This window comes from Neophocaena asiaeorientalis, unplaced genomic scaffold, assembly GCF_003031525.2.
Source record: "Neophocaena asiaeorientalis asiaeorientalis breed wild unplaced genomic scaffold, Neophocaena_asiaeorientalis_V1.1 scaffold116, whole genome shotgun sequence".
NCBI lineage: Eukaryota > Metazoa > Chordata > Mammalia > Artiodactyla > Phocoenidae > Neophocaena > Neophocaena asiaeorientalis.
This window is the reverse complement of record NW_020174561.1, coordinates 10,159,772-10,185,706: the sequence shown is the minus strand read 5'-3', so window position 1 is coordinate 10,185,706 and position 25,935 is coordinate 10,159,772. Positions and strand designations below refer to the sequence as shown.

Genomic DNA, 25,935 nt, shown 5'->3' with positions numbered 1-25,935 from the left:
GCTCCAATCCCATCTTCTCTGATAATCTGTGAATCCTCTAGTTATTTTCTCCCAATTACCTCCTTTCCCATTTTTTATCCAGTTGTCGAAACTCTCATCAACTTCTACCTGGACTGTGCTAAGTTTCCCTTTTAGTTTCCCTTACTGTGCTCTCCCTCTTAGATGCATCCATACTCCAGTGATTCTCAAGTATGTAAGTATAGTAGAATCACCTAAGCCCCCTTCCCCCAAATTAAATTAGAATTTTAGGTCATGGGGCCCAGGAATCTTTTTTAAAAAGTCCCCTGAGTGAGTTAAAGTACAGTCAGGATAGAGAACCACTGGTGTGTACAAGTTCATTAATCTTTCTTATGTGTGGCTTTGATTAGACAATTCATAAAGATTCAGTGGCTACTATCACTTATTTATTTCACTTTGAAATAAGGTCCAGATTTTTCACCTTGATATTCAATTATGCATAGCATGTCCCTGTTCAAACCTTTACCATCTTATTTCCTAATATCCCTCTTTAAGTACTTCACAGTGCAGAAAGTTGGAACTTTTGCCCAGGTGTCTGCTTTTTGAGTTAACCCATGCTGTTTTTCCACCTGGAATGGCCTTTCTCCCATCTCTACTTTGAGAATTCCTTCTGATCTTAAAGACCATCCAACATGCACCATTTTCTATAGCACCTTTCTTGAGCTTTCAATACTGATGAGTTTCTTTTTCTTCCTTTGAACCTTTTTTTTAGTGCTCTAGACCACTTATAATGTTAATTGTACCTTATGTTACAGCCTGCTTTTTGCCTGAGTTATGTTCCTAATAAGACATTACTTTTCCTTACTTCTTGGCTTCCCCCTTGAGAACCCATAAACCCACATATAAATCTCTCATCTTCTTTGATGCTTTCCCTGCCACCCCTGCCCTCTGCATGTATGGACTCACTTCGATCCTTGATGTACCCGTTCCACATTTTTCTATTATGGCAGATCATTTGCTGTTTCAACGACTTCTTTACAATAATCTTAACATAATTTTTACAGTAAAATCTTCACTGCTAGCCATATAGTAGGTGCTCAATAAAGCTCTGCTATTGAGTCAATAACATATGCAACAGTTACTAGAGATACTGCTCCCATTTCTTTAAATTATGGCAGATTTAGAAGCATTTTTTAAAAAATCTATAAAATGAAAAGATAGAGAAAAATATGTAACATTTAATGATAATAAATATATATATATATTTTTTTTTTTAGAAAAATGTGATAAAGAAAATACTGAGAGAGATATAATTCAAGCCACTGATAGCTGCTTCACACATGGAGAGATGCAAGACCAGTCCATTTGGGGAAATTGTTCAGATGACAAACTCATCAGAAGTAAGTATTTTTGGAGAAAACTGGAGTGCTTTGGGGACATGACTATGATAATATGCTCTCAGTTAATCGTCTGATATAATTCTGCTAGAAATCTGTAAATCAACAGAGTTCATCTGAAAGTGTTTTTCATGAGTCTTTTAAAATGCAGCGCTAAAAGTAGGGTATAAATAATACTGTCAGCTTTCATCCCATCTTTAAAAAGGAAGAATTGACCTATACATTTTGGACTCCATCCTCAGAGAGAGTTAAACAAAACTTAATACCTTCTTGAGCAGTGACTAAGTAGAAGTCAGACAGTTCGAAGTATAAATAGACTGTGAAACTAAAAAGATAAAGACGGAGGTAAAGGACGATGAGTAGTGCTTTGGTAATGCCGTGCGGTCCTTGTTCTTCTGGCCAAATGATTCCAACCTGTTTTTTACAGTTAACACTTTTATCACTACTTGGCTTCTTTTTATTCTCTTTCTCTTCTTAAAATTGCTCTGTAGAATATATAAGAAGCTTTGGTTTAGTTTTGTTTTACTCTGGGAATACACTGAAATGTCAGTATCTTTTGAGTGCTATTCAGAATGCCTGTCAATGTCAGATTTTACTTGTTCTGGTCGCTAAATTCCCCCAGGTGGATTCAAGATGAATTTGCCATATAATGAACAATTTTCTGTAGTGAATGTGTAAGTAGAAAGAACACTACTGTACCACACCTGGAAGGGCATAGGAGTACTACATCTTTTGAAATTCTCATTCATGGTAACAGAATTATCGTGTCACTTCTCAGTTTTCCGGAGTAGACAGAGGAGAAGTTTTATTCTGGGAATCAAGCGTTGTTTTACTTTATTTTTTTTTAATTTAATTCTTCACTTCAGACAACTTCATAATACAGACCCTTTTTCGTGTTACATGTTACATTTACTTTGAATCTTGGAATATTGCCTTTCCTCTCTAGAATGCCCAGTATCTGTCCTTAACTGAAACCAAACAGAAAAAAAGCAGGTAGAAGGAAAAAGCCAACTTTGTAGAAAACAAAAAATAACAATAGAAACAGTACTGAAGGAGACTTCAAGTTTTCAAACAAAAGTTCTAAAAGTGAGTGTGTTTTAGTTTAATTTTAGAACCATTTTGGTTTTTTACACCTTTCTATTTGGGAAGGGAATAGAAAGGAAATGAAACTCAGAAATTTGTGAGGAGCGAGATTTATATAGCTTTCTCCAAAGAATCAAATAAACATTATTTCAAGTAAACATTTATCGCTGAAACATATATTGGTTGTCCTCTATCTAAATATTGACTCTACTGTTGTGAAACTTAAGGTTTTGTGAGATACTGGCATATTTTATCTATGATTTCCCAAACAACCAGAGAGTTAGAGCGAGAAGGGGTCTTACAGACAATTTTAACTTCACCTTTTGGGAGGCATAATTGTTTGCTCTTTTTTTTTTTTTCCCATAGTCACAGAATTTTAAGTGTGTGTGTTTCATTTAATTGATTTATTCCCCTAATCTCCCTTCCCAGGGCCCACACTAGGAAAACGAGAGTAAGAACTCTTAGGACAAAACCCAACATATAAGTACTGTTGTGTAAGGATGTGGCAAGTCATATTAACATGTTAAAACTTTTTTGTGCTATTTGATGAAGCTCATTTTAGTTGCAGAATTCATACCATTAAAGGGAATGGATTTAAAATGAACTCCTCTCTCTATTGTCTATACTGGTTACATGGACAATGATAAAAAGAAAATATTGTAAAGTGCATGAAATTCTTTATTGAGATGACGATGCAGCCTGTACCATGGGGCAGTGGAGTATTTGGGAACAACTGTCTAGTTGCCTACTAGAAGGAATGCACTGAAGGAATGCAGAGAGAGAGCTTTATGGCCCCCTCTGAGAGGGCTGCTGGGAAAACTGACAGATGAATGGATATTGAAAGATAATGGCCAAAGACAGTATTGTTCTCTGGCCCAAAACATGTTGCCAAGAATTTCCAGATATTTGTGGGTGACTTTGGACTGTGAATTCTGATGACAGAGTTCAAAAACTACATTTTTGTTATTTTCCTGGTCATACTTTTCTAGACAAAGGCTACTCTGTTGGGTCTACAGAAAAGTTTGATATCTCGATTTGCTGGGATGGAGCATTGTATGTCATCTTTAAAACCGATTTAAGTCTGGATAGCATTTGCAAGTTTGATAATCTAATAGCTTCTGCTGTTCCAACTCCCAGATACTAAACTCTACAAACCTAGCCTGACTTTCCATCTTTGGCTTTCCCCATTGAGTCGCTGGCCATCTCTGTGTCATTTAACATCTGTCTCTCTTAACCCTGCAGTTAGGGAGATGCTTCAGCATCTAGCCCATTTTGGGGGCCCAGTGAGTCTTTTGTAATAACAATAGGCCCTGGAAAGAAGGCGGTGGCTCAGAGCTGCATGGGGGAGGAGGGGAACATCTGTGGTGAGTCAGGACTGGGCTGGCTCCTGTGCCAGAGTCCTATGTGGCTCCCTGAGCACCGTGGAAGAGGCGGACAGCCTGCTCTCATGGAATTGATTTTAGTTTCCCACTGTAGTGCGAGGTTGGCTGGATGGAGGCATCATCAGAAAAATGAGGCCGGCTAGGGTGTGGGAACATTTTCAAATGTGCAGCCCACTCTTTTTCCAAGCTTCCATGGGACAGTTCAGCTGCATAAGCAAGAAGTGAAGGGGATTGACTGTTTAATGAGACTTTTTTCTTATCTGTTCTTGAGAGTGGTGAGTGAGGGCTGGCCGCTAATGTCTCTGTTGTCCCAGATGCCTGCTGCCTTCTTTGTTAGATGTTTAAGGCATAATTTATGGGGGACTGTTAGCTGTCAGTGTGATGAGGCTGTTTTTACTTTTCTGAGAATAACCGGGCTCTGGAAAGTCAAGGGAGTGGCTGCTTTGGAAATCGTATTCTAATTAAAGGGTGTATTCTCAGACCTCATAAACGAGATCCAAGCTGAGAATAATTTCCAAATTATTCTGTGAACTTTAACCCTGACCTCAGTGGACCACCCACTTGTGGCTCAAAGTTGGTGCAGGCTCTACACAGGCCTTCCAGCTTCGTGTGCCTTCTCTGGTCCGTCTAGAAAACATCACAGGTGGCAGACCTGAGGTATTATGCTCTCAGGGCTTAGATTTCAAATTGGTTGCCCTTGAGTTGCTGGCTTATTAGAATCCTTTCTGGAAGTTATAAATAAAGGAGAAGAAGTCCATATGGAATCGAACATTTCAAATAAATAGGCCATACACAATCTGGTCAGGGAATGTGCATTGTGATTCTCTTTCTTATGAAATTTAAATGAAAAAGATGATTCCAACCACTTAAATTTGTTTTAAAAAAAATCTAAATCAAATCAGTAAAGAATTAAAAACATAAGGAGGTTTTGTGAGGAAATTTTATAATTGGAAAGGGTTTTTTTTACTGTATAAATTTTTATCTTTTATACAGTTTAAAAGTCATTCGTATTTGGAGAAAATATTTTGGTGTATAATTTAATTTCTGGAATGAGGCTTACATTTTAGAATTTGTAAGGGTATCTTTCTATGGTTAAGACTGGCTTTTCCCCTCAGATTAGCATATATGGGACAGTATAGAATTTGGAGCTATGCCTTGTTTTACTAATCATTAGTCCTCTGACTTGGTGGAATAAATGTTGCAGTGAGTGACTTCCTCAATTAATATTGAGTTTTCTATTTAACCCATGATATGCATAAACTGATACCAGGCAATAGGCAACATTTCATGTTTTAATTAGGCTAGAAAAGGAACAGAAGTAACATTTCATCTCAGTCTTTGGGGGGATTTCTGAGGTAGGAAGGAGTGTGTCTGTGTGTGTGTGTGTGTGTGTGTGTGTGTTACTGTGCTTATACTCATAGGCATGAGTAAATTTTCCTTTAATTTAGGTCAAATTCTACTATTCTAATTATTTCCTATGGAGAGAGAGCTTACGTTTTTCTTTGTTCTTCTTTCTAAAATGCCTCAGGTCTCTCTCTCAGTTTTTTCTAGGTCTTTCTGAAAATTCTTACTACTTAACTTTATCCTTGGACATTGTTTTTTACATAAACACCTCCTAATTCTAAATGTCATTACTTCACCCTAGAAATTTTCCTTAGCTTCTCTTCTGAAATAAATTTCCCATTAAATGAAACTATTTTGCTCAGCCAGTTCTCTCCTTTGTGATTTTGTAGAATTCCCATGATCTGAAGCAAAGTTAGAATGCTCTACTTAAATGGTAATCCCCATTCTGTTTAACCCATTTATTCATTTTGAAGAGGTTTTAGCTCTCATAATAGTAAGCACTTAATTGGTAGTAGAACGCGAGCCCTCGTTCTCTAATTCACACTCACCTCTTCTTGATGGGGCTGGTGCATCATGCTTTTTCACTCACGCTTCTACTTGAGACCCTCTTGGCGTCCTCTGAGTTTCCTCTCAACAGGCTCTGTTGTTAGGAGCTCTATCATTTCTTTTACTCGCCTTTGCCAACTTATTGCTGATCACTCCTTAATGAATACCATTTCGTCACATTAGGGAATGCTTCCTCTATCTAAAATACTGAAAGAAAGGCAGAGCCTACTCAGGTGTACTATTTATATACTTAGAGCATTTCTCACTTTGACTATAGGGAGAGAACACTGAGAGGTCAGGATTTAAATGTTTTCAGCGGCTCTCATGTTTTAATGCTCATCTCAGTAAGCAGTATTTGGTTTTCTTTAGAATTCACTTTATATAAAAGAGGCCATAAACAAGCACCCCACCCCCTCTCCCCCCAGGTAAGTACCACCCAGTAGGACTGGGAGATGTGGCTTTCCTGCTGTGTTTCTCAGAATCTGATAGTCTTTCCCTGATATCAGTACTTCATGCTCATTCATCTGGGAGTAAGTCATGGTGACGTCTATCTTGCTTAGTGTCTAGTCCTCTATTTGTCTCTCAGAAAAATTCTCTTTTTTAATATGCTGACCAAGTGGTGATGTAGCTACAGTTCGGATGCTTTACTTGTTGCTGTAGACAGGAATTAACCATCAATCAATGTAAAACCCAACTCATGGTTTGATTTTAGGGTTGGGTGGATAACCAATAGCCATTTCGGATGGCTCCCCGTATTTAACACGTTGGTCAACGATAGCCATTAGGCTGTGTTCTAGAATGGAGCTCAAGTTCCCTGACGCACTTTTTCCTCGTGGTGCGTGCGTTACCCGGTGCTCATCTGGGTTCTGCCCCAAAAGCTTGGGAGAACCATTGTCCGTGGTTTGTTTTCAGCATCTTAGATTCAGGGACCGGGAGACCAATGAAAGCTGACTGCCAGGGTTCAGACCTTGGATGCATTATTAGTACTGGTGTTGAGCAAGTTCCCTAAACTCTATGAGATCAAATTGCTCATTTTTAGAAACGAGGTACTAATTCTGTATACCTCATTGTGTTATTTTAAAGGTTATACAGGAAAACGCATCGTATGCTTAATTAGCACAGAGCTAAATGGGTAAACATTCAAGTGAATTTATCATTTTTTATTATGATTATTCTTGGGCCCAAGTATCAGTTATAAGGCTTTTTATTTATTTTTTTCTCTCTGTGTTTCCAATGGGTTACACGTCCAGACATCCTGGGTACAGAGGCCAGGTCTTTCTGAGACCATTGATATTTACGTCCATAACAGTAGCCAGCGTAGTGGCTGCTACATGGTTTATGATTAATAAATGCTTGATTACTTAAGTGTATTGAATTAATGAGAGGAGGGCAGAGATTCCTGGTTCATTCATGTCAAGTTCCATATGGAACTTCCAAGTTCCATAGATACTCTAATGATGTGAAGCTATCAAGTCCTAAGTTTGACCGCTGTTCACTGTTAAGGCTCTTCTGAAGCGTTTTCAGTGAACTGTGGCAGTGCTCTGGATAACGTTTATTGTCTGCCTAGGTGGGTAGGGATGACGCTTTATGTAGGGCCTTTTTTGGTCCCCTATTCCTTACTTTTCTTGCCTACCTACAAGAAAAAAAGTTTGAGACTACTTTAGTTCCCTTCCTTCCTTCTTTATCCTTCCTTCCCTTGCTTTCTCCCTACCTCCCCACTCTCCTCCCTTCTCTCCCTCCTTTCTTCTTATATCTTTCGCTGCCTTTCTAAGTTAGTTTTTATGTTTTGTATTCTATAAAATACAATATTTTTATTATTCTTATTATTCCTATTAATATTATCATGTAATGTATTACTTTACCTTTCATCTTTATCAAATACCATGACTCATTCAATTTCCAATCTATATCCTACTACACTTTCATTAAAGATTTTCAGATATTCCTAAAATCTTTTGCTCTTTACTGGGGGAGATGAGATGGTATTGAAGTAGAAGTGGTGGATGAGGGCTCAGTGAGGGAGCCAGATTTATTCCTTTCCCATTTGGGAGTTCTTTGAGCCTCAGGGAGGAGCTGAGGCCTGGGAACTCGCTTAGAGACCACCCTGAAAATGCTAACCACTGAAGAAATAAATAACCTTTAATGATCAAGACCATAAATACTGCGGTCTAGATAATTTTAGTTCTCAAACCTCAAACTTCCTGGATCTGAACACTGTGAATTTACTCATAGATTATTATTTGTAGAGCATGTTACTATAATGAACTTTCAGGATTAGGAATCAAAATATAACTTTGAAAACTGAATAAAAAATCAGTTACATAACGATGGAGTGCTAATAGTGTGCCGACATTGTGTTGTGTTGGACACAGTGATGAATAATACAGGTGCGGTCTCCACATCCAGAATCTGCAGTCTGGTGGAAGAGACGTACAGTTCATCTTGAAATGATAGTGTGTGCTTTGAATGCTGTGATGGGTGCAGGCAGCTGTGTGTTCACATTTCAGAAACACAAATACTCAGGTAGGGGAGAGTCCAAGAGGTCTTTCCAGAGGAAGTGGTGTCTGTTTTGACACCTGAAGGAGCTGGCCAACTCAAGCAGAGCAGGGGACGGAGTGGAGCCAGAGTGTTCCAGGCCCAAAGAACAGTACACCCACAGGTGTAGAGGCAAGAGAGAACCTCAAGAGCCAGCTTGAGGAGAGTTGGAGAAGTTTTGTGTAAGCTGGGATGTAAGATGTGAGATGAGGGGTGGAAAGATGGAGGGAAAGAATCTGTTAATAAGCGTTGAGGGAAGATGGAGAAGATGGAAGGTATTGAAGGGAGAAGTGACTTCAATTTATATTTTAGTTTGGCTATATTTTAGGATGATTGCTTTTGCAATAGTTAGAAAATAAATAAGAATGGGAAGGACTGAAGGCATTAGGAGATCAACTGAGCCTGTTGTGTTAATCCAACTGAGAAAAGAAGGTGGCTTGGACTGGGGTAGTGGCAGGTGGGTTTGCAAGAAGTAGATGGATTCAGCTTTTTATAGGGTACAATCAATCAGTAAGACCTCTGGGGAAAGGGAATGGCAGGTGCTGGGAAGGAGGCCAAGGTTTTTAGTTTGGACAAATGATAGTTGTGATGAAAGGACAGTGGGGCAAAGGAGTTAAGGACATTGTCCAACTAGAGCTTGAAGTGATGGGCTGTGAATGGCAGATGGGTAGGGAAAGAAGTGAAGACAGGAAGGATCTTACAGATAAGAAAGAAAAACCAGTGATCCTAATGAATCCCTAAAGATTTCTGGTTTTTTTTAAGAAACTAAACAAAAGAGGTATAGATGCAGTAGGTGAATGGGATAAGTGGAAAGAGAAGATGGATTATGAGAATGGGAAATAGGAATTTAAGACTTCTGAGGTGGAACAATCCCAGGTGAGGACAAGGACCGAAGTGTGGTCCTGAGGATGCGATGGAAATAGCTTTCCCTAAACCCAGAGTACTTGATTGGGAAGAGGTTTTGGAAGCTTCATAAAAATTGCCGTATTTGGGGGCTTCCCTGGTGGCGCAGTGGTTGAGAGTACACCTGCCGATGCAGGGGACACGGGTTCGTGCCCCGGTCCGGGAAGATCCCACATGCCGCGGAGCGGCTGGGCCCGTGAGCCATGGCCGCTGAGCCTGCGCGTCCGGAGCCTGTGCTCCGCAACGGGAGAGGCCGCAACAGTGAGAGGCCCGCGTACCGCAAAAAAACAAAAACAAAACCAAAAAATTGCCGTATTTGGCAGGTGGGGAAACAGAAATACAGATGTTTCCTCCAAGCAACATGGCAAAGCTGGGGCTTCATCTATGTTTTTCTTGCATCTCAATCTCTTGAATTCCTCACCAAACCTTGGTGGCTAAGAAGAAGGCAGCCAGTTTCCATGGTTCTTGAGAACTTGTCTCTGGGTCTTCGCTGCTTTGTGCTAAGGTCAGTCACCTGCTGTAGATCAGAGAGATAGTAGTTTGATATCCTCTAAGCTGAGGACCCTGAAATGAGCAAAGAATAATACACATGGTTTGAAGCTGCTGGTTTTCTTTACTGGAAGGTTCTAAAGGATCTTCTCCATCTAGTCCAGTAGACATACAAAATAGGGACTTAAAAAAAGATTAATATCGATCAGTGTACGTATCAAAGTATAAGTGTGTATTTATTTTTTTCTTCATGGAAGATGTCTCCTCACAATAGTCAGCTCTAGGGAGTAATGTGAAATTGAGTGAGGACATACGGGTGAAGAAGACTTCCATTTAATATTCTGTATGCTATCTTCTGCACTGTATTTTTTCCCCCATGAGGGGAATTATTTTATTGTATTAAAAGCAATAATATTTGAAAAAGAAAATTCTCCCATATAGCAAAAATTGATCAGGGTGAGGGCCTAGCTTCCCAAAGCTGCATTAGAGCCCAGTTACCTGTAGGAAAGGCTCAGGTCACAGGTAAGCCAGGAGATTCCGCTTCCTTCAGGTTCTGCAGAAGGCAGGACCAGCTATATCATTTTGGAGGTGGAGAGCAGTGTAAGATGAGAATGCGGGGCCCCTTGTTGAAAACTTACGAATTTCACCGTGGCAACAGCAGAGCGTTAAACCAAGTTCAGTGCTCCTTTTAAACTTGGGGCTCAAGTGGTCTTGCACGGGTCACGTGCCTATGAAGCTGGGCCTGGCTGGAGCCTTGAGAGAGCGGGGATTTAGTTCTGGTAAGCAAAAAAGGTATACTTTGTGCACATTTTATAATTTTTTTTAGCATGTTCCTGAAATTCAAGAACGAAGGAGTTTTTCTGGGCTTGTCAAATCAGTTGCTATGTTGTTAGTCACAAGCATGAGTGACTTGTGACGATAGCTATGTGAAACAGCTGCCATGCGGCAAGCTCTCAAAGGGAGACAGTGGCTCCCAGCTCTTATCCAGCCACAGAAGGGGTGAGATCTGCTTCCAGCTTTACCTAGGCTCAGTACTGAGAGGGAGGGGCTGCATCGGATTGAGGAGCATTGGTGGAATTCCCTCTCCACTCCTTTCAGGAGTTCCATTGCCCTTCAGTTTAGCACAGCTGGGAGTCAGTACTGTGACTTGTCCCGTGCTTCTTTCAAGGAGTCCTTCAGGACTTGGTGGTAAATCCGAGCTCCATGGTTCTCCACCGGAAGCTGGATTCTTCCCAAGTCCCTGGGTTCTGTAGCAAGAGACACAAAAGTCAGGGAAGTCTCTTTTTAAACCCTCAGATGCTGGTTTAGAGGGTGAAATTGCATTAAGTGAACCAGAGAAGAGAGTGGGTGGAGAAATTCGTTCTGCTTTGGCATATTATATTTAATTAAATACATTTTCCATGGTTCTTGAGAACTTGGATTGGGAGATTTAAGATTCCCACAGTCTCGAATTGTCACAAATATTGATTCATGCTGGTGTGATCATAATAAGACCGTACGTCTCATCTTTGGATGCTGCCCGTACATTACTTGTCTTTATGAAAAAGATATTCACCTGTCTTCTATGTAGAGGCCTGTCTTTGCAGGTTATCTTCTCCATATTCCTTCAACATTACCAAGGTGCCGTCCTGATCACAAATGTGAGTGATAACGTAGGTTTCAGCGGTGACAACAACACGCCTAGTGAACAGTGTGAGCGCGTGTAATTAACATTGTCTTACTAGTCCTCTGAGTTAGGCTTCTCATTGCACTTCTCCCATATCCAGTAAGCTTTTTAAAGTCTTACCAAATAGCTAAGAATATGAAAATTTACTACTGGGAATGTAAAATTAAGCCCATATTCTTACATATTTAGGACTTCAATATTTTTCACTTTAGCCAATTTAAGAGGGTCGACTTTAGGTCTGGCTTTTTTTGCAGGAAACAGAGCAAAAGGCGTTCGGTATTTTTTATTTGGATACGCATGACTTGCCTTTTAATTTTTTAAACAAAAGATTCCTTTTTAATTTATTAAATTTCAAAGATTATACATATAATATATATATAAATATACATATGAATCTGTTTTTATAGAGGGTTGAATAATACTTTTGCCATGAAGTCCAAATCTGTTTGGACTAATTCAAGGCAGGGTGAACAATTAATTTCAGGCTACAAAATCTTCTCATCATTTCTACTTTAAATTTGAGCCTAGTTGCCAATCTGGTACCTGGAAAGTTGATGTGAAGGGGTGTTGGTAGTACATTAGTTTCCTGTTAACATTGCCAGTGAAATGGCAGAACCATAGTCAGTCGTTGTGTGAACCGGTGTTGGGTGTAATATAGCTGTGACTCTATTCATGCCGTCAGCTCCACCTTCTAGCATAATCAATTTTACGTTTAACTAGCATCTTGTGTGTCCTCTAAGTCAAGGCTTCCCAGTGTTTGACTGATACAGAGCTTCTTTTAATTTCTTTGAAATCACATCAGTTCTTGCCTCCTTTAACTCTAAAGACTTTATGTCTCTTTCACTTTAGCCACCTTACAAATATGGACACACCTTGGACCTTGCCATCAATGAGATCTGCTCTATTCTACGATTTTGAAATCAGAAATTAACTTTCTCATTTCTTCCTGCACTTTACCTTAATAATAATTATGCCTAATCTGCTAACTATGTTCTTTTCCCCCATAGTATCTCATCTCCTCCTTCACTTCACCTACCATTTTTTCATGGCCATCTGGGACCTGCAAATGATCCTTCATTATCCCCTAAATTCTACAACCTTATGCTGTATCTGCCAAGCTTACACTGAAACTAAAGTCGCCGACCATACCATCAGGCTTTTCACTTCACATTCCAAGGGCTGTGGATCATAGACCAAAAATGTTGTGTAGCAGATGGAGCAGCTCTGGTATAAATACGTGGTCTCTAATCTCAATTAAGGCATCTCTGCTAGTACTAGAGGTACAGTTTCTGGTTGATTTCCACTTGTGGTCCATTCTTGCCTTTTTATTTTATGACATTTTTTAATAAGGACTCAGATTATGTTCTAATTCCTTCATCACGGAGACATGATGTTATGTCCTATTTAAACACCACCTCCTGGTATTCAAAGCCTGTTCTGGTCTGTATAGCTGATACCTTATCTTTCTTGATCTATGTTATGGAAGGGTTAAATACAACTAAAATAGGCTTCTCATAGGTCACTTTTTTCGGTCCAGTGGCCTCTTCTCAGTCCTCATTTTTTCTGTAAAATTTGATAGGACGTTTCCTTCTTGAAATTCTTTCTCCTCCTGCTACTCTTGCCCCTCTTTCTGCCTCTGTAGCTGTAACTGGCTTCCTTTCAGTCCCTCGGATGCCCTGAGTCCCTTTCTGTCTCTGGGCTTTTGCATTCCAGATCTCACCCCAGGCTTAATTGTCCCTTCCAAAGGGAGGCTTTCCCAGACCTCTCAATCTAAAATGGGTTTCCCTATTTCTCATAGCACCTTTTCCTTCCTAGCCCTTGTCACAGTTTGTAATTGATTTTTGCTATTACATGTCTGATATCTGCTGGCTTTACGTTGCACTCCTAGCAATCAGCATTACTCTAGGACCACGAGAAACTTTCAGTAAACTATATTGGATGAATGACTGTGGGAATAAAATAAATTTTACTTTGTCCTCCACTACTTCCTTTCATGAACTTTTCCCTTAGTTAAAATGTGTTCCTTGCTCTTCCCTCTACCTGTATTTTCCTTCTCCCAAGCTTCACTTGTGTTACCTGTCTTTCCACATCTCCACCCAGACATCTGTGATTTCTCCCTCATTTGGAACTGCAGAGTATTTATCTTCATCTCTCCTAAAGGACTCATCAATTTCAAAGTTGTAGTGCACCTGTGGATGGCCCTCTTCCCTGTCACGAGCTGAAGGCTCCTTAAAGGCAGTATCGGCATCTCATTCAGTTTTGCATCCCTCACAGTGTCTAGCCCAGGGCCATGCATGAGAGCTTGTTCCCAATACGTACATGTTAATTGTTGAATAAATGAAAATTGGTACCTTTTGACTGCACTTAGCTTCTCTGTAGGAGTCTGACGGCTTTGAATTGGTTAAGCTGTAGTAATTTGTCTTAAAATGTGGACTGACTTTCTTTGCTTCTCTTAAGGAGCTAATTTTCCGTCTACAGTTCATGCATATCAAAGAATGCTTTTTATTAGTTATATTAACAATGTTATTACTTAGAGCTTTTTATAGCTAATGAAATTTTTCATATTGATGATCTAACTTGGCCTACCAGCAACTTTATCAGGCAGGTGGGATAAATATTATTATCCATAGATGTGACTGAGCTCAGAAAAGTCAAGCAGTGTGCCTAGGGCTGCACAGCTAATATCCCGATTACCTAGCGGTGATTCTAACGTGGGGGGTGGAGCAGAGGAAAGGGTAAGGACTTTGTGCTGTTTGTGGTCCCCTAGAGAATGCATTAAAGTCACAGGCGGAGATGACAGTTTTCCCAAATTATAAGCATATTCCAAGCTGAAAGTTCTAATCCATTTCCTAGTTGGGATTTATTGCCGTTCTACCACTATGAGTGATATGACTGCATCCTGCCTTTGTCTTAGGTCAGAAACAAAGTTGGGAAAATTACAATCATACTCCTTTGGAATGTCATCTTTGTTGTGATAAATTCAAGACAATTCCTGGGCTTAATATATACTTGATATCTTAGAAAAAAAGGCTTCTTTACTTTTCGGAACTATTTACTCATTGCTTCCATGAGAACTTGGTCTCATTTCAGGAGATGGGCAAAGAATCTTGGCATCTGCCATTCTTTTTGTGGTATGAAGATAGGCATTTTCCTTCTGCAACAAAAAGAGATCTTAATAATGGAAGCTGAAGATCTGGGGGATGGGGATGGGCAGGAGTTTGATTCTATAGTCATACCCCTTTGTGCAAAGCACTTGTTCTCATCTCTTCACATTAGCTTAAAAACAGGCCCCACCCCAGACCAATGACCTCAGAATCATTTAAGAGTAGGGTCTAGGCAATCTTAATTATTAAAAGCTCCCCAGTTAGTTCTGAGGTACAGCTCAGACTTAGGACACATAAAGTTTTTAATCAAATATGTTGCCCTACAACAAATAAGCTTGTATGATAAGCTGAAAACTAGTCTTTTATTTGAACATTTAAAGACTTTTTTTTTTTTTTTTAAAGTGGTTCCTTAATAGTTGTGACCATAAGACCCAGAGGAACTGATGGATATGGCCGCCTACTGGGGAGAGTCCAGGTGCTGGCTACCTGTCTTAGCCCTTTGGGGAAGTTGCTTTCTCAAGAGATGTTTACATTGTTGAGAATGTGCGTTTCTTTTAATTTTGCTATGTAGCACTTTAAGTTTTATTACATTGGTAAAGAACGACTATAATTTGTACCCCTAGCCTTGTTCAATGAAAAGACTTGAAAATCTAAAATTTGATGTGACTATAAGGAATTATGGTGTATCTTAGGATCTTGGCATTTATAAAGTCAAAATCGAAGTTTGTTACGTAAGTCAAGTGTTTCAAGTATGAAAACGCTTTTGCCTGTTTTTTTTCTGAAGAATTACAAACGCTTGCTTCTTTCATCTGCTTTAGACACTATGTTCCAAACTAGAGTAAGCTGTCTCTTTCAGTTAAAAATTTCTGGAATAAGCAGCCTTCCAAACACTGTATCTAAGTGTCTTATAGATATATTGGAAAGAATATCTCCCTAACTATTAAAGCTAGAGTTTGTTCTTAGAGTAAAGCGAAGTCTCTTATAATAGAGATACAGTTTACCTAAGCGTCATATTAATAAGTAAAAAAAAAAAAAAAAAATCAGCTTTTTGAATAATATATGAATTCATATGGTATCAGTGGTATCTAGGCATTTGGGACAAAACATAATTAGTTTCAATTCCCTTTGAGAGGAAGATGTGGATGTTAGAATAAATTGCTGATGAAGTATATACTTTGGAGAACAGTGTATTTCAAAACTTTGTGCAATATCAGCTATTTCTTTCAATGGTATGGAAGTATAGCCTAAGACTGAGAAGATTTATTAGGGGCGGTTTTAAACCATTCTTACTATGTAGAAGTTCATAGTTTGTTACTTAGAACTGGATACCGAAAAGAAGAATAATAGCAAAAATGTATAGGCCTGCTTGGAAAGCATTAATTCTATACAACTTCTGGCACCATTGTTTGTAGCCAATAAACCAAATACTAATCACTTGCTTGTATAAGAATAATCAGTATCACAGTATGTAAATATTCAAAAGGGCTTGGTTATATCGTTATTATGAGTTACTCCTTTACAGAACACTGAATAATGGACCTACTCCAGAAAAATCAGCACTTAACAGAGTAAGAAGACTTAGATCTGTGCAATAAGTATATTCTGAGGGAGGAAAGGAGGAATAGAGTTTGGAATAAATTGACTTTATTAAGTAAAAATGAAGAAACTACCTCTATGGAAGGAACTATTTTGCTACCAGGAATAAATATTCCAAACTTGCACAGTAGAAAATCTAATCATTCTAACCTTGAGGGACTTCTTTCTAAGGTTTCTGTTTTATCATGGAAATTAATTAGGCTATGATATATATATATATATATATATATATATATATAGTATGTGTAGTATAAGACCCTATGCAAGCAATTTTCCATCGACTCTTAATTTTTTGAGACATAAACAAAAGACTGTACCTTCTCATTTTTTGCACAACTCTGTGAAATTTGCACTCTGGGAAATTAGCACAGGTTATCATCCTTATTTGAAACATGTTCAAGAGTCTTCCTGAGAAACGGAGCCCATTACTTAGCCAAGGATTCATCACTCGCTCCTCATTGCCTTTTTCAGGTTTGCTTAGTTTGATAAACACTGGATTCATGATCAGCTCCTTGTCTCCATTAAGCCTACAGAAAATCAGGGGTTTGTTACAACACTCACTGGGAAGAACTCTTCCATTTGGTTTGTTTTTCTGATGACATCTACAGTGTTAAAGTAAAAATATTTAAACGAAACCGTTCACAGAGTGCATACTTAATGTGCTAGAAGCACAAATGTGTGGGAATATTCATTTTCTTTCTTTCTTTTTTTTTTAACTAAAAACAAACAAACAAAAGCCCAACCACTACTTCTTGGATCTAAAAAACAAAATAGGATAACTCAGCTTACAGAGTCAGGATCTACCATTCTAGGAAGCAGAATAGCTGCGAGTATAGCTTGGTCAGTAATAATGACAGATTTTAGTGTCCGTTTTAGTGTATGAAACACTAAATTATGAGTTGAAAAACAGGTCGTTTATAGTCCTAGAATAGCACTTCTTGGAGGCTGTGGATGACGTTACATCATTTCAGGGTGGTTTTCTTTTTTTCCCTTTTAATTGCAGGTACACTGTTGTTTTCACTTCTTTGCATATTAATACAAATATGAAAATATTTGTTGATGGTCTGTTTGGAAAAGAGGCTTATTACTATGTACATCTTCACCCTCATTGTATCCTTATGACTTTTTTTTTTTGGCACACAGTATTAAAACTTAGTCCTTTGGAAAATGTCATAATTCAGATAACTTAATTTTTGTAAGTCTTCATAAGGGCTGCCTCAACTTAGAGAGTTTCCAGTCAGTTGGGCCTGATGCAATCCACTCTAGTATGCCTTGCAAACTAACTGCTGAAGTCTCACATACTGTTAATGATTATGTATGAAGACTCTGGAAGAACTGGAGGTGTCACTGGCGATGGATACAGACATGGCATAGTGCTTTTTTAAAGTAGGGGAAGGTATACATGTGGCAAGCCAATTAACTTGACTCCTAAATTCTAAATAGACAAAGCATTTGGAGGAAAATGGAATAACGGCCAAAAGCTTGACTGACTTGTCTCCCAGCTCCATTTTGACAGGAGTGAGCCTTCTGGTCAGACATAGTAAAGCAGCAGCATGTAACACTGGTGCTTAGAGAAAGGCTGTGTGTATGTAGAGAAGGTAAGGGGTGGAGTCCTATGATTTGGATTCTAATCCTGCCTAAAACCCATTAGCTGTGGGGCATTGGGTAAGTCACTTGTCATCCAGCTTCAACTTTTGCATCTTTAGAATATAGATGGGAGGAGTACCTTCCCTCGCTACCTCCTGAGGTTGGTGAAGGGTCAAACATGGAAATCTAAATGGAAATATATAAAATCTAAGTTTATAGATGGATATTAGTTATGTATAATGATGAGAATAACTAGTACCTGGTTTAAAGGTCGAAGTGCAGGACCACTTTGAGTTATGCCTTGAAAAGAATGGAATCTCTTCCATAATTGCATTTTTAGGCTGATCCAGAGATACTAAGCAGAGAACCAGGGAAGAAAATGGGGTGTGATTCTCTGAATGCTCTCACTGGTTATCCAGAGTTGGGGGAAGAGTCAAGTACACATATCATGGCCTCTTTCATATGATCTTAAAAATAACCACCCAAAACAGATCATCAGAAAATGTGCACTGAATAGGCCCCTCTTATATTTAAAGCTGAAAATTAATTTAAAAATAAATGAAGTCTCTCAGTCAGATAAAAATATACAACAGAATATTCTTCTACAAAAAGAATACTCTTCTTGTCCTTGATTTCTGGTAATATCCCACTGTATTAGTGTTTTCAGTATAAAATGATGCTTCTACCTAAGTTACTAATCAATAGGAATTTACTTCTGTGTGGATTTATGTGCTTAATAAATGGAATCCTGACTTTTCTTGACACTAAATTAACTACTTTAAAAATGGGAAAAAAAGGAATATGCAAATACCAATATACCAACCATGCTCAGATTTAACAAGTGTCAACATTTTGCCAAATTTTCTTGTTTTCTCAGTTTGTTTTAAAAAAAATAAAACATGTTTTGTTCAACATGGCAGATTGAACATATATATTCCTTTCTCTTTAGAAATCTCCCTTAAATGATAGTAAATTAATAATATTAAAGAAGACAAATTTAAATAGAGAACAGACAAGGACACAACAGTGGATCAGAAATGTTAAGAGCTTTCTGAATGATGGAAAGTAGATGGAAAAATAATAACTGAGTTTGTAGCACTGAAGGCCAGAACTGAAGTGTCAATATAATGCAATACGGTACTTAATACCCCCTAAAAGTTCAAGATTTGGAGACACCTGGGATCTTGGAATCTGGGGTGAAATTTGGACTGAGAAGAAGAGGGCAGGTGGAAAGTTTGCATACACAAGGCTTAGACCATCAGGTCCCTTCCACCCACTGAATCTGAGCAGCTGTGCTACTCCCACTCCAACCCTTACAAGACACAAAAGAGTGATGCTCTAGAGAATTTAAACCAGGGAGGCTCCAGACCTCGGACACCTGGAATGGCAGAGCATGGGAGCAAGTGACATACTGACCACAGGGTGCTCGGTGACAGTTAACTCCCTGCATGACAAGACACAGACGCAGTCCCAACCTCCTTGCCCCTTAATCATTGATGGTCATGAACCAAATATCACAAACCAGAGAAAAGTACTTACTTTTATATTTTTCTTGCTCATTAGTTTTCCAATTTTGGAAAAAAACAAATGGAAGAGATTTCATCTTACCTCCTGTCGGCTACCATAGTCCCTAGTAGCATTCCTGAGCTCCCAACAACTGGCTGCGAGCAGAGGGGCTATGAAGCTAGTTCAATTAGTCATTGTTGGCTGTAGGTGGACAGAAAAGTGCTCAATCCCTACTACGACCCCTTCAGGTTAGTCTGGCTCCCAATGAAGGTCCCTCTATTTGAGGTGTCACACCTTCTCCCCGCCTCATACTTCTTTCTCTAGAGAAAGAAGAAAATTTTAACAACTGTGTTAATAGATATTATCCAGGTGGCTTAGATTTTAAATGACAAGGTCCTAATGAGGTGGGTACTTAAACTGATGCTTTTCGGATTGTTTTCTAGATATCATGTCATATATACATTGTTTTTCTACATGTTGACAGTGAATCATGGATCTATACTCTTATAATATTAAAATTAAGGAAGGTGCCTTAGAGATCAGTGCGTTCAACCTCTATTTTTTCAGTAAGCAGAAAGAAATAAACAGTTTGTCCAAAGATAATCAGGTAGTTAGTGGCAGGAGCAAGGCTATAATTTTTGAAAATGGTCTTTGATTATCAATGAGAATATCTAGTTACCCCTTGCAATTTGTAAACCACAGTGTGGGATTTGAAAGGCCATATTAATAGAAAATAATTACTAGAAATTAATAGGAATTTTAAAGTCCCCAGGTAGATACATTTATTCAATTCACTGTCCGGTTGCCCATTTTGTTCTCCCTTAAGAGTTTATCTTCATGATAAAAATTGCTTTGGTCAGCATTCTACCCACCTGTGGTTCTGGTATTAGAATTCTGATTCTTTCTCCAGTGGAGTGCACGAGGCTAGAGACAAGGAGAATCCCTGGAGGGAGAGTATGTTTTTTGGAACCTCACCAAGATGTTACTAAAGCATGTGTGTTGCTCAAATAAACCCTGTGGAGTCGGAAAAAGGTTGAGACTTACTGCTAGAGGATTGTGTTTTAACTGAGTAATGGAATCTGATTTAGGAAATTGGAATAAAATATGAAGATTAGGACAAATCAGAGTGATAGTGTTATTTCTAAAACCTGTGCAGATTCATAAGAATAGTAGCAAGATTCCCTCACAACCATTCATTTTACTGTTAAAGAACATCAAATAATTCACGCAATTCTCTTTAGCCTCAGAACAATTTTCACCCAATTTCAGTATAAACAGATTTGTGCGTTTCAGGGAAATGGATGTATGTGTTTCTTTCTTGGAAGGTAATTAAAGGATAAGATTTCTATAAATGTTTCCTAATATTCCAAATTGTGATTGTATTTTACATTTATATACAGTTGATGGCCCCTTTATGTAACTTCCTAAGAACCCTTTTATTGAGAGTGTCTTTATTCACAGTAAGTATTTAAGCCAATTTCTGGTCAGTTATACCGAGAGTGGTCTTACAAGTGAATAATTTATTATAATAACGGCTTATATAGTAAAGAAGCATAATATCTGGAAAAATATTGTCAGGAATTGTTTATGGAAGCACAGTCTATGATTTTTCTACTATATTTGTTTATAAGTTGAATTAGGCAATAAATATGTGGTCCAAAGGGCTGTGGAATATTCTCCAGCCAAACTGGCTTCCCATCAGTTTAGCAAATGTGCTGAGCCCTCTTCTGCTTCAGGGCTTGTCATGAGTTGTTAACCTGGCCTGAAACCCTGTTACTCCTCTTTGCAAGGCCCCTTCCCCTTCAGATCTCTGTAGAAATGCCATTCCTAGCTATCCAGACCAAAATAGTTTCCCTTGTTATTCTCTCTGGTAGCAGTACTTTTCCTATATAGTACTTACCATCATTTTAACTTGCATATTCTATTTATTTTTATTTAATGTTTAAAGTCTTTTTTTCACCCCTGTTTAGTCTCAGCACTCTGTCTGATACATAGTAGATGTTCAATAAATATTTGGCAAAAGCATGCATAACACATAAAGAAAACATAATTTCATAGATAATGAGTACTTCCACCCACTCTTTTATCTTCAAGTGCTAAGTAACAATCTTAGTTTTTTTCTACTGGCTCCAGTTATTATTTGTGTGTTTTTGTCTACTATCGGAAAACAGAGCATCGTTCTTTTGATTAAATTAATATGAGGTCAGTGGTGATGAATAAACTTGACATTCTCATTTTTCCAATTCTTTTGAATTACAAATAATAATTGGCCATTTAAATGTGTGGAATAGTTGTGGAGCTTTGGAGGATGAAGGTAGTTGCTACGGGTTCTAAAAATCATCTGGATTAAGTAGAAGTCATTATATCAGGGAGGTATGGGAGAAGGCAATTGTGCTTATGTTTCCGTTGTTTACTTTGCTAGGTATACAGTATGTACTTATTAAGATTTTATTTAAATGGCTGAAATTGGGAGCTGTAAAATGAGCATTACTTTTTCCTTGTGTCATTCCTTCATTTTTTCTAAGTGACCACTGTTCAAAGTGCTGGAGCAGATATTCTGAAGTGATGGGCACTTCAGCACTTAATAAATGCTCATTGAGTGACTATACAAGTGCATGAATGACATGTTTCTTGCTACAGAGGAGCCTGCAGTCTGGTCGAGAAGGGCAGACCTTTAAACAAATTTTGCTCTAGGGGTAGAGAGGAAGGAGATTTGGGGTCAGCATGTGATGCAGTGCTAACAAATGAACCTCGAGGGATGTCTCCTGGAGGGTTTCTGGGAATGGTATTTTTATATTCTTAAAAGGGACGTTTGGAAAGAGCTCCCTCTTTTTTTCAAGGACTGTCATCATCTCTGGATATGGTGCGTGGACCGGTGTCAGGGAGTCTTGTAACTATGAAGGGAACAGTCAGATGGGAAAGTTGACATGCCAAGGATGGTGGTGAAAATATATCGATAGAACCTGTGAAATTAATAATACTAGAGCTACCGTGTTTGGATTTCTTTTTATGCAAGATAATGTGTATCCATAAGCTCTGTGAGGGCAAGGTCTTTGTACATTTTGTTCATTGTAAATCCCTTATGCCTAGAACAAAGACTGGGACTAGAGTATATACTCAACAAATATTTTATAATAACCTATTTAATTTATCAATAGTATGCAGCCAAAGGTACCTTGATGGATTTTGTATGTTGTAGTGGCAAAACCAGAGGAAGAAATGTTTGTATAAATGGTCTCAATCATATTCATCTTTAAATGTGGCTAATGAGTTTGTTCCTCTGTGTTTAGTCATTTCCTGGTGCTTATGTGTGGGAAACGTTTTATTCTCACAGAGGCTAAAATTGTCTTGATACATTGGTGAGGACAAGAATCTAAAATTCACATTCCTCCAATCAGTCTCCAGAAATTTAAAGCAGCCCTGTAAGGAGGTGCGGGGAGAGCTTTTATCTCAGGAGGAGAAAAGATAATGAGAAAATAGCGTTATTTTCACTTATTCACTTGCATATTGAAACCTTTCCAATATGTTTAAGTTTATAATATGTTGTTTACATATAAGAAAGAATTTTAAATTCATATATGTGAATCTACCTCTACAGGTTTAGAAAACTGTATTGCACCATTATTCTGAATATTGTTGTTAGTTAGTTTCTGGGATAAGCAGCTTATTTATTACTTCCTTATGGAGGAAACTCACAGGATCTCCTATTAGGGTTGGACATGACAGTTAGGACCATCCCAGTCTTACTGTCAATTCTGAAAACTTTGCTTGGAGACCTATTTTCAAATTATGTCAGAGACAGCATCATCTATAATGAGAACTGCTATTAAAAGTTCAGTACAGGGCTTCCCTGGTGGCGCAGTGGTTGAGAGTCCGCCTGCCGACGCAGGGAACACGGGTTCATGCCCCGGTCCGGGAAGATCCCACATGCCGCGGAGCGGCTGGGCCCGTGAGCCATGGCCGCTGAGCCTGCGCGTCCGGAGCCTGTGCTCCGCAACGGGAGAGGCCGCAGCAGTGAGAGCCCCGCGTACCGCAAAAAAAAAAAAAAAAGTTAAGTACAAAGGTTTCTTGTCTTGGGCCATATCTTAAAAGAATTTGTTGAAGAGTGAAAAGCCATACTAATAAATACTCACCGATGAACTTTAATGGTTGTGTGCTCTATTAAAGCTCTGAGGAATTCATAGTAACAGAATTTACTTTTTTTCTGATTCACTTGTATAAGCTATTGGAAATAAACGGACTTTTTAAACGTTCAGTTAGCAATTCATAGTTTCCTCTCCCTAATTTCATATCTCCTAACTGGAACTTCATTTGCATTGCCACTCCTGTAATCTGAAGGAGATACCAGTTTTACTTGTACATTAAGTTGGATTTACTTTTATTATAGGGAGGGGGAAAAACTTTTAGCTCTATAATTTGGTGCTGACTTTTCCTAGGCTGTTTTCAAAAAGGTCACTTAACTAGTATTTTTGATGCATTTCCCTACACATAGTTTGATATCTCTAACTGAATCTTTAATTCCCTTGTTATAACAGAGTTTCCTGAATCCTTGCTATAGCTTCACCATCCTTATATTATGCTTTTACAGCAATTCCCTAGACTCATGAAGGTGAAGGATGAAGTTTATAATGATATTGAATACCAAACTGTTGCTTGATTTATTCAGGAAGGTTGTTATATACTGGGATCAAGTGACAGCTTAAAAGCTAGTATAATTTATCATCATCAGTTAATTTTCACTGGGTGTCCACTGGGTGCTGAACATCGTACAAGGCTTTTTGTCAGCAGGTATGTGCCTGATAAGGTTGATGGGACTCTGAGAAGACGGAATCTTGCCCTTAAGGCACTTTGCTGTATAATCAAAGGCAAGTCAGCAAATGCCTAGAGTTGTCAAGCTCTGTGTACAAAACCTATGTAACAGAAAATATTAGGGTTCTTGTCAGCAAATGGAGGTCCCACTCTCATTAATACCTATACAGCCACCAGGAGAAAGGGGGCATTGGGTGGACCAAGAACAGGTGTCTACTATGGCCCAGTCCCCGTTTGACTGGCACACATTTCTGTGTGTGTCTACACAGATATAGTTTTCTTCCCTACATATCATTTCAAAATACTCCTACCTAATGAGATCCAGTTATCTTTTGAACAAACATTATGTACTCTGCCTCTGCCTAATGAGAGACAAATCAAAGTTACATCCCGATGATAATATCTAGAGCTAGTGTCATATGGCTATTCCACAGATCTCTGGGTGACCTTTATTCCTCTGGAATGACCCAGAAATCTGGTCTCAATCAAATTTGGACGTAGTGACTCATGATCTTGGAAATGATGGCTTAAAGCATATCTGATTGTATAAGGGCGAAGGAAGTATAGGATAGCTGCCATGTAAACTCAGTTACAGTCCTGGTCTAAGGAATATCCATATTCCCCTGATTCAGGATAGTCCAGAAGATGCTGTGCTCAGCGACTGTCATCTAAGCATCTCTATTCAGCTTCTACCCTAACCTTGGGTTTTGTGGCCAGTGGATGGATTCCCGAGGATTATCTGCTAAGAAGTTTTCCCTTGTTGGGTCACCTTCACGGCCATCTCTGAGAAGGGCTTTGGGGAGAATTCCCTAGCAGGGGCCTTAGCAGTTTTTTTCTTGTTGGTAACAAGGACTTAGGTTCAGGGATTGCCTTAGGGTAGAACAAGTTACAGGTCTTTATTTGCTAGGCTAGGGATTTTTTTTTTTCTAGCAGTATAAATTCTTTAACATCTTTGTTAGGTGCTTATCAATATCCTTTTTTTGGAGGTAGGGGTGGCATACTTCATTCTCTGGCACAAAAGTTGTGTGTCAAATAATGATCTTTGACTCTGGTCCCTTGCCTTGCCACTTTAGTTTCAGAGTTCAGGGATCCCTCTGTCTCCTTTAGTCTTGATCTAATGGCTTCCTGTCACTAGCTCTACTTACGTGGGTGGTGAAGCTTGACCCAGGCTGTATGCTTCCCCAGGCTCCTTCCCCAGGCTGTATCCCTTGTGAATGAGTTGCATGAACTACTTAGTAGGAAGGGCACTTGAGAGAGCCTGGAGTTTCAGGCTTCTGCAGCTCTTGCGCCTCCTTAATATCCCCTTATTCCATTTTCCAGCACTTCACATTTACCCAGTCAGCACACTGCATTCAGACTGTAACAAATAATTTGGCTGCTGAAATTCAGGTAACATATCTGAACTTTAGTGGTCCGACATTACTGGCTACCAGGGCTATTTCTTACGGGTTTGTATCTGTGAGTTGCACAAAGGCAAGTGGGGGCCAAAATCTAGCCCTTGCTCTACTCACTAAGGTTTGCGCTCAGGCAAGGAAGGCTTTTTGAAATTTGTCTCTACAGAGGACAGTACCTTTTTCGGTTTACAGAGTAGCAAATTTATTTGTGTGATGCTGTCTTTGGCTGTGTTGCTTGCAGGTTAAAAAAAAGCTTTCTTTAATAAGACTGTCCGCATTTTCTAGTCAGCTTTTATGTTGGCCAGTTAGAATCGAGTTTGTTGTTTTATTATAGCAGCTACTGAAAGCCATGAGAAATCCAGTATACCAATATACGGGTAGATTTCTGCAAAGTCCCCTAAAGCTCCAGCCTTCCTGTGCGTGCAATCTGTGTCCCAAGGACTGATGACTGCTTATTTTAACTAGCTACTTTGCTACTATTTCATACTGACAGCTTATTTTCCAGCTAGGATGGAGTGATCCTCATTTTCCCCAAACTTAGTTTTGCCTTTACTTAGTTTCCCATTTTAATAACCTACTCCTGATGCAGATTTTTATATTATATCACAGACCTTGGTTTCAAGGTTTTTGACTTGT

At 38.8% G+C, this 25,935-nt stretch overlaps 1 protein-coding gene across 2 annotated transcripts in view; it reads left to right on the top strand.

Moving 5' to 3' along the window:
- MDFIC (MyoD family inhibitor domain containing) overlaps positions 1 to 25,935 on the top strand; it is a 95,125-nt gene that overhangs the window by 18,534 nt on the left and 50,656 nt on the right. For both annotated transcript variants that reach the window (XM_024757840.1, XM_024757841.1), the window contains exon 3: positions 1,236 to 1,358. In XM_024757840.1, the coding sequence (XP_024613608.1) occupies positions 1,236 to 1,358 (123 nt within the window). The remainder of the gene's footprint in view (positions 1 to 1,235; positions 1,359 to 25,935) is intronic.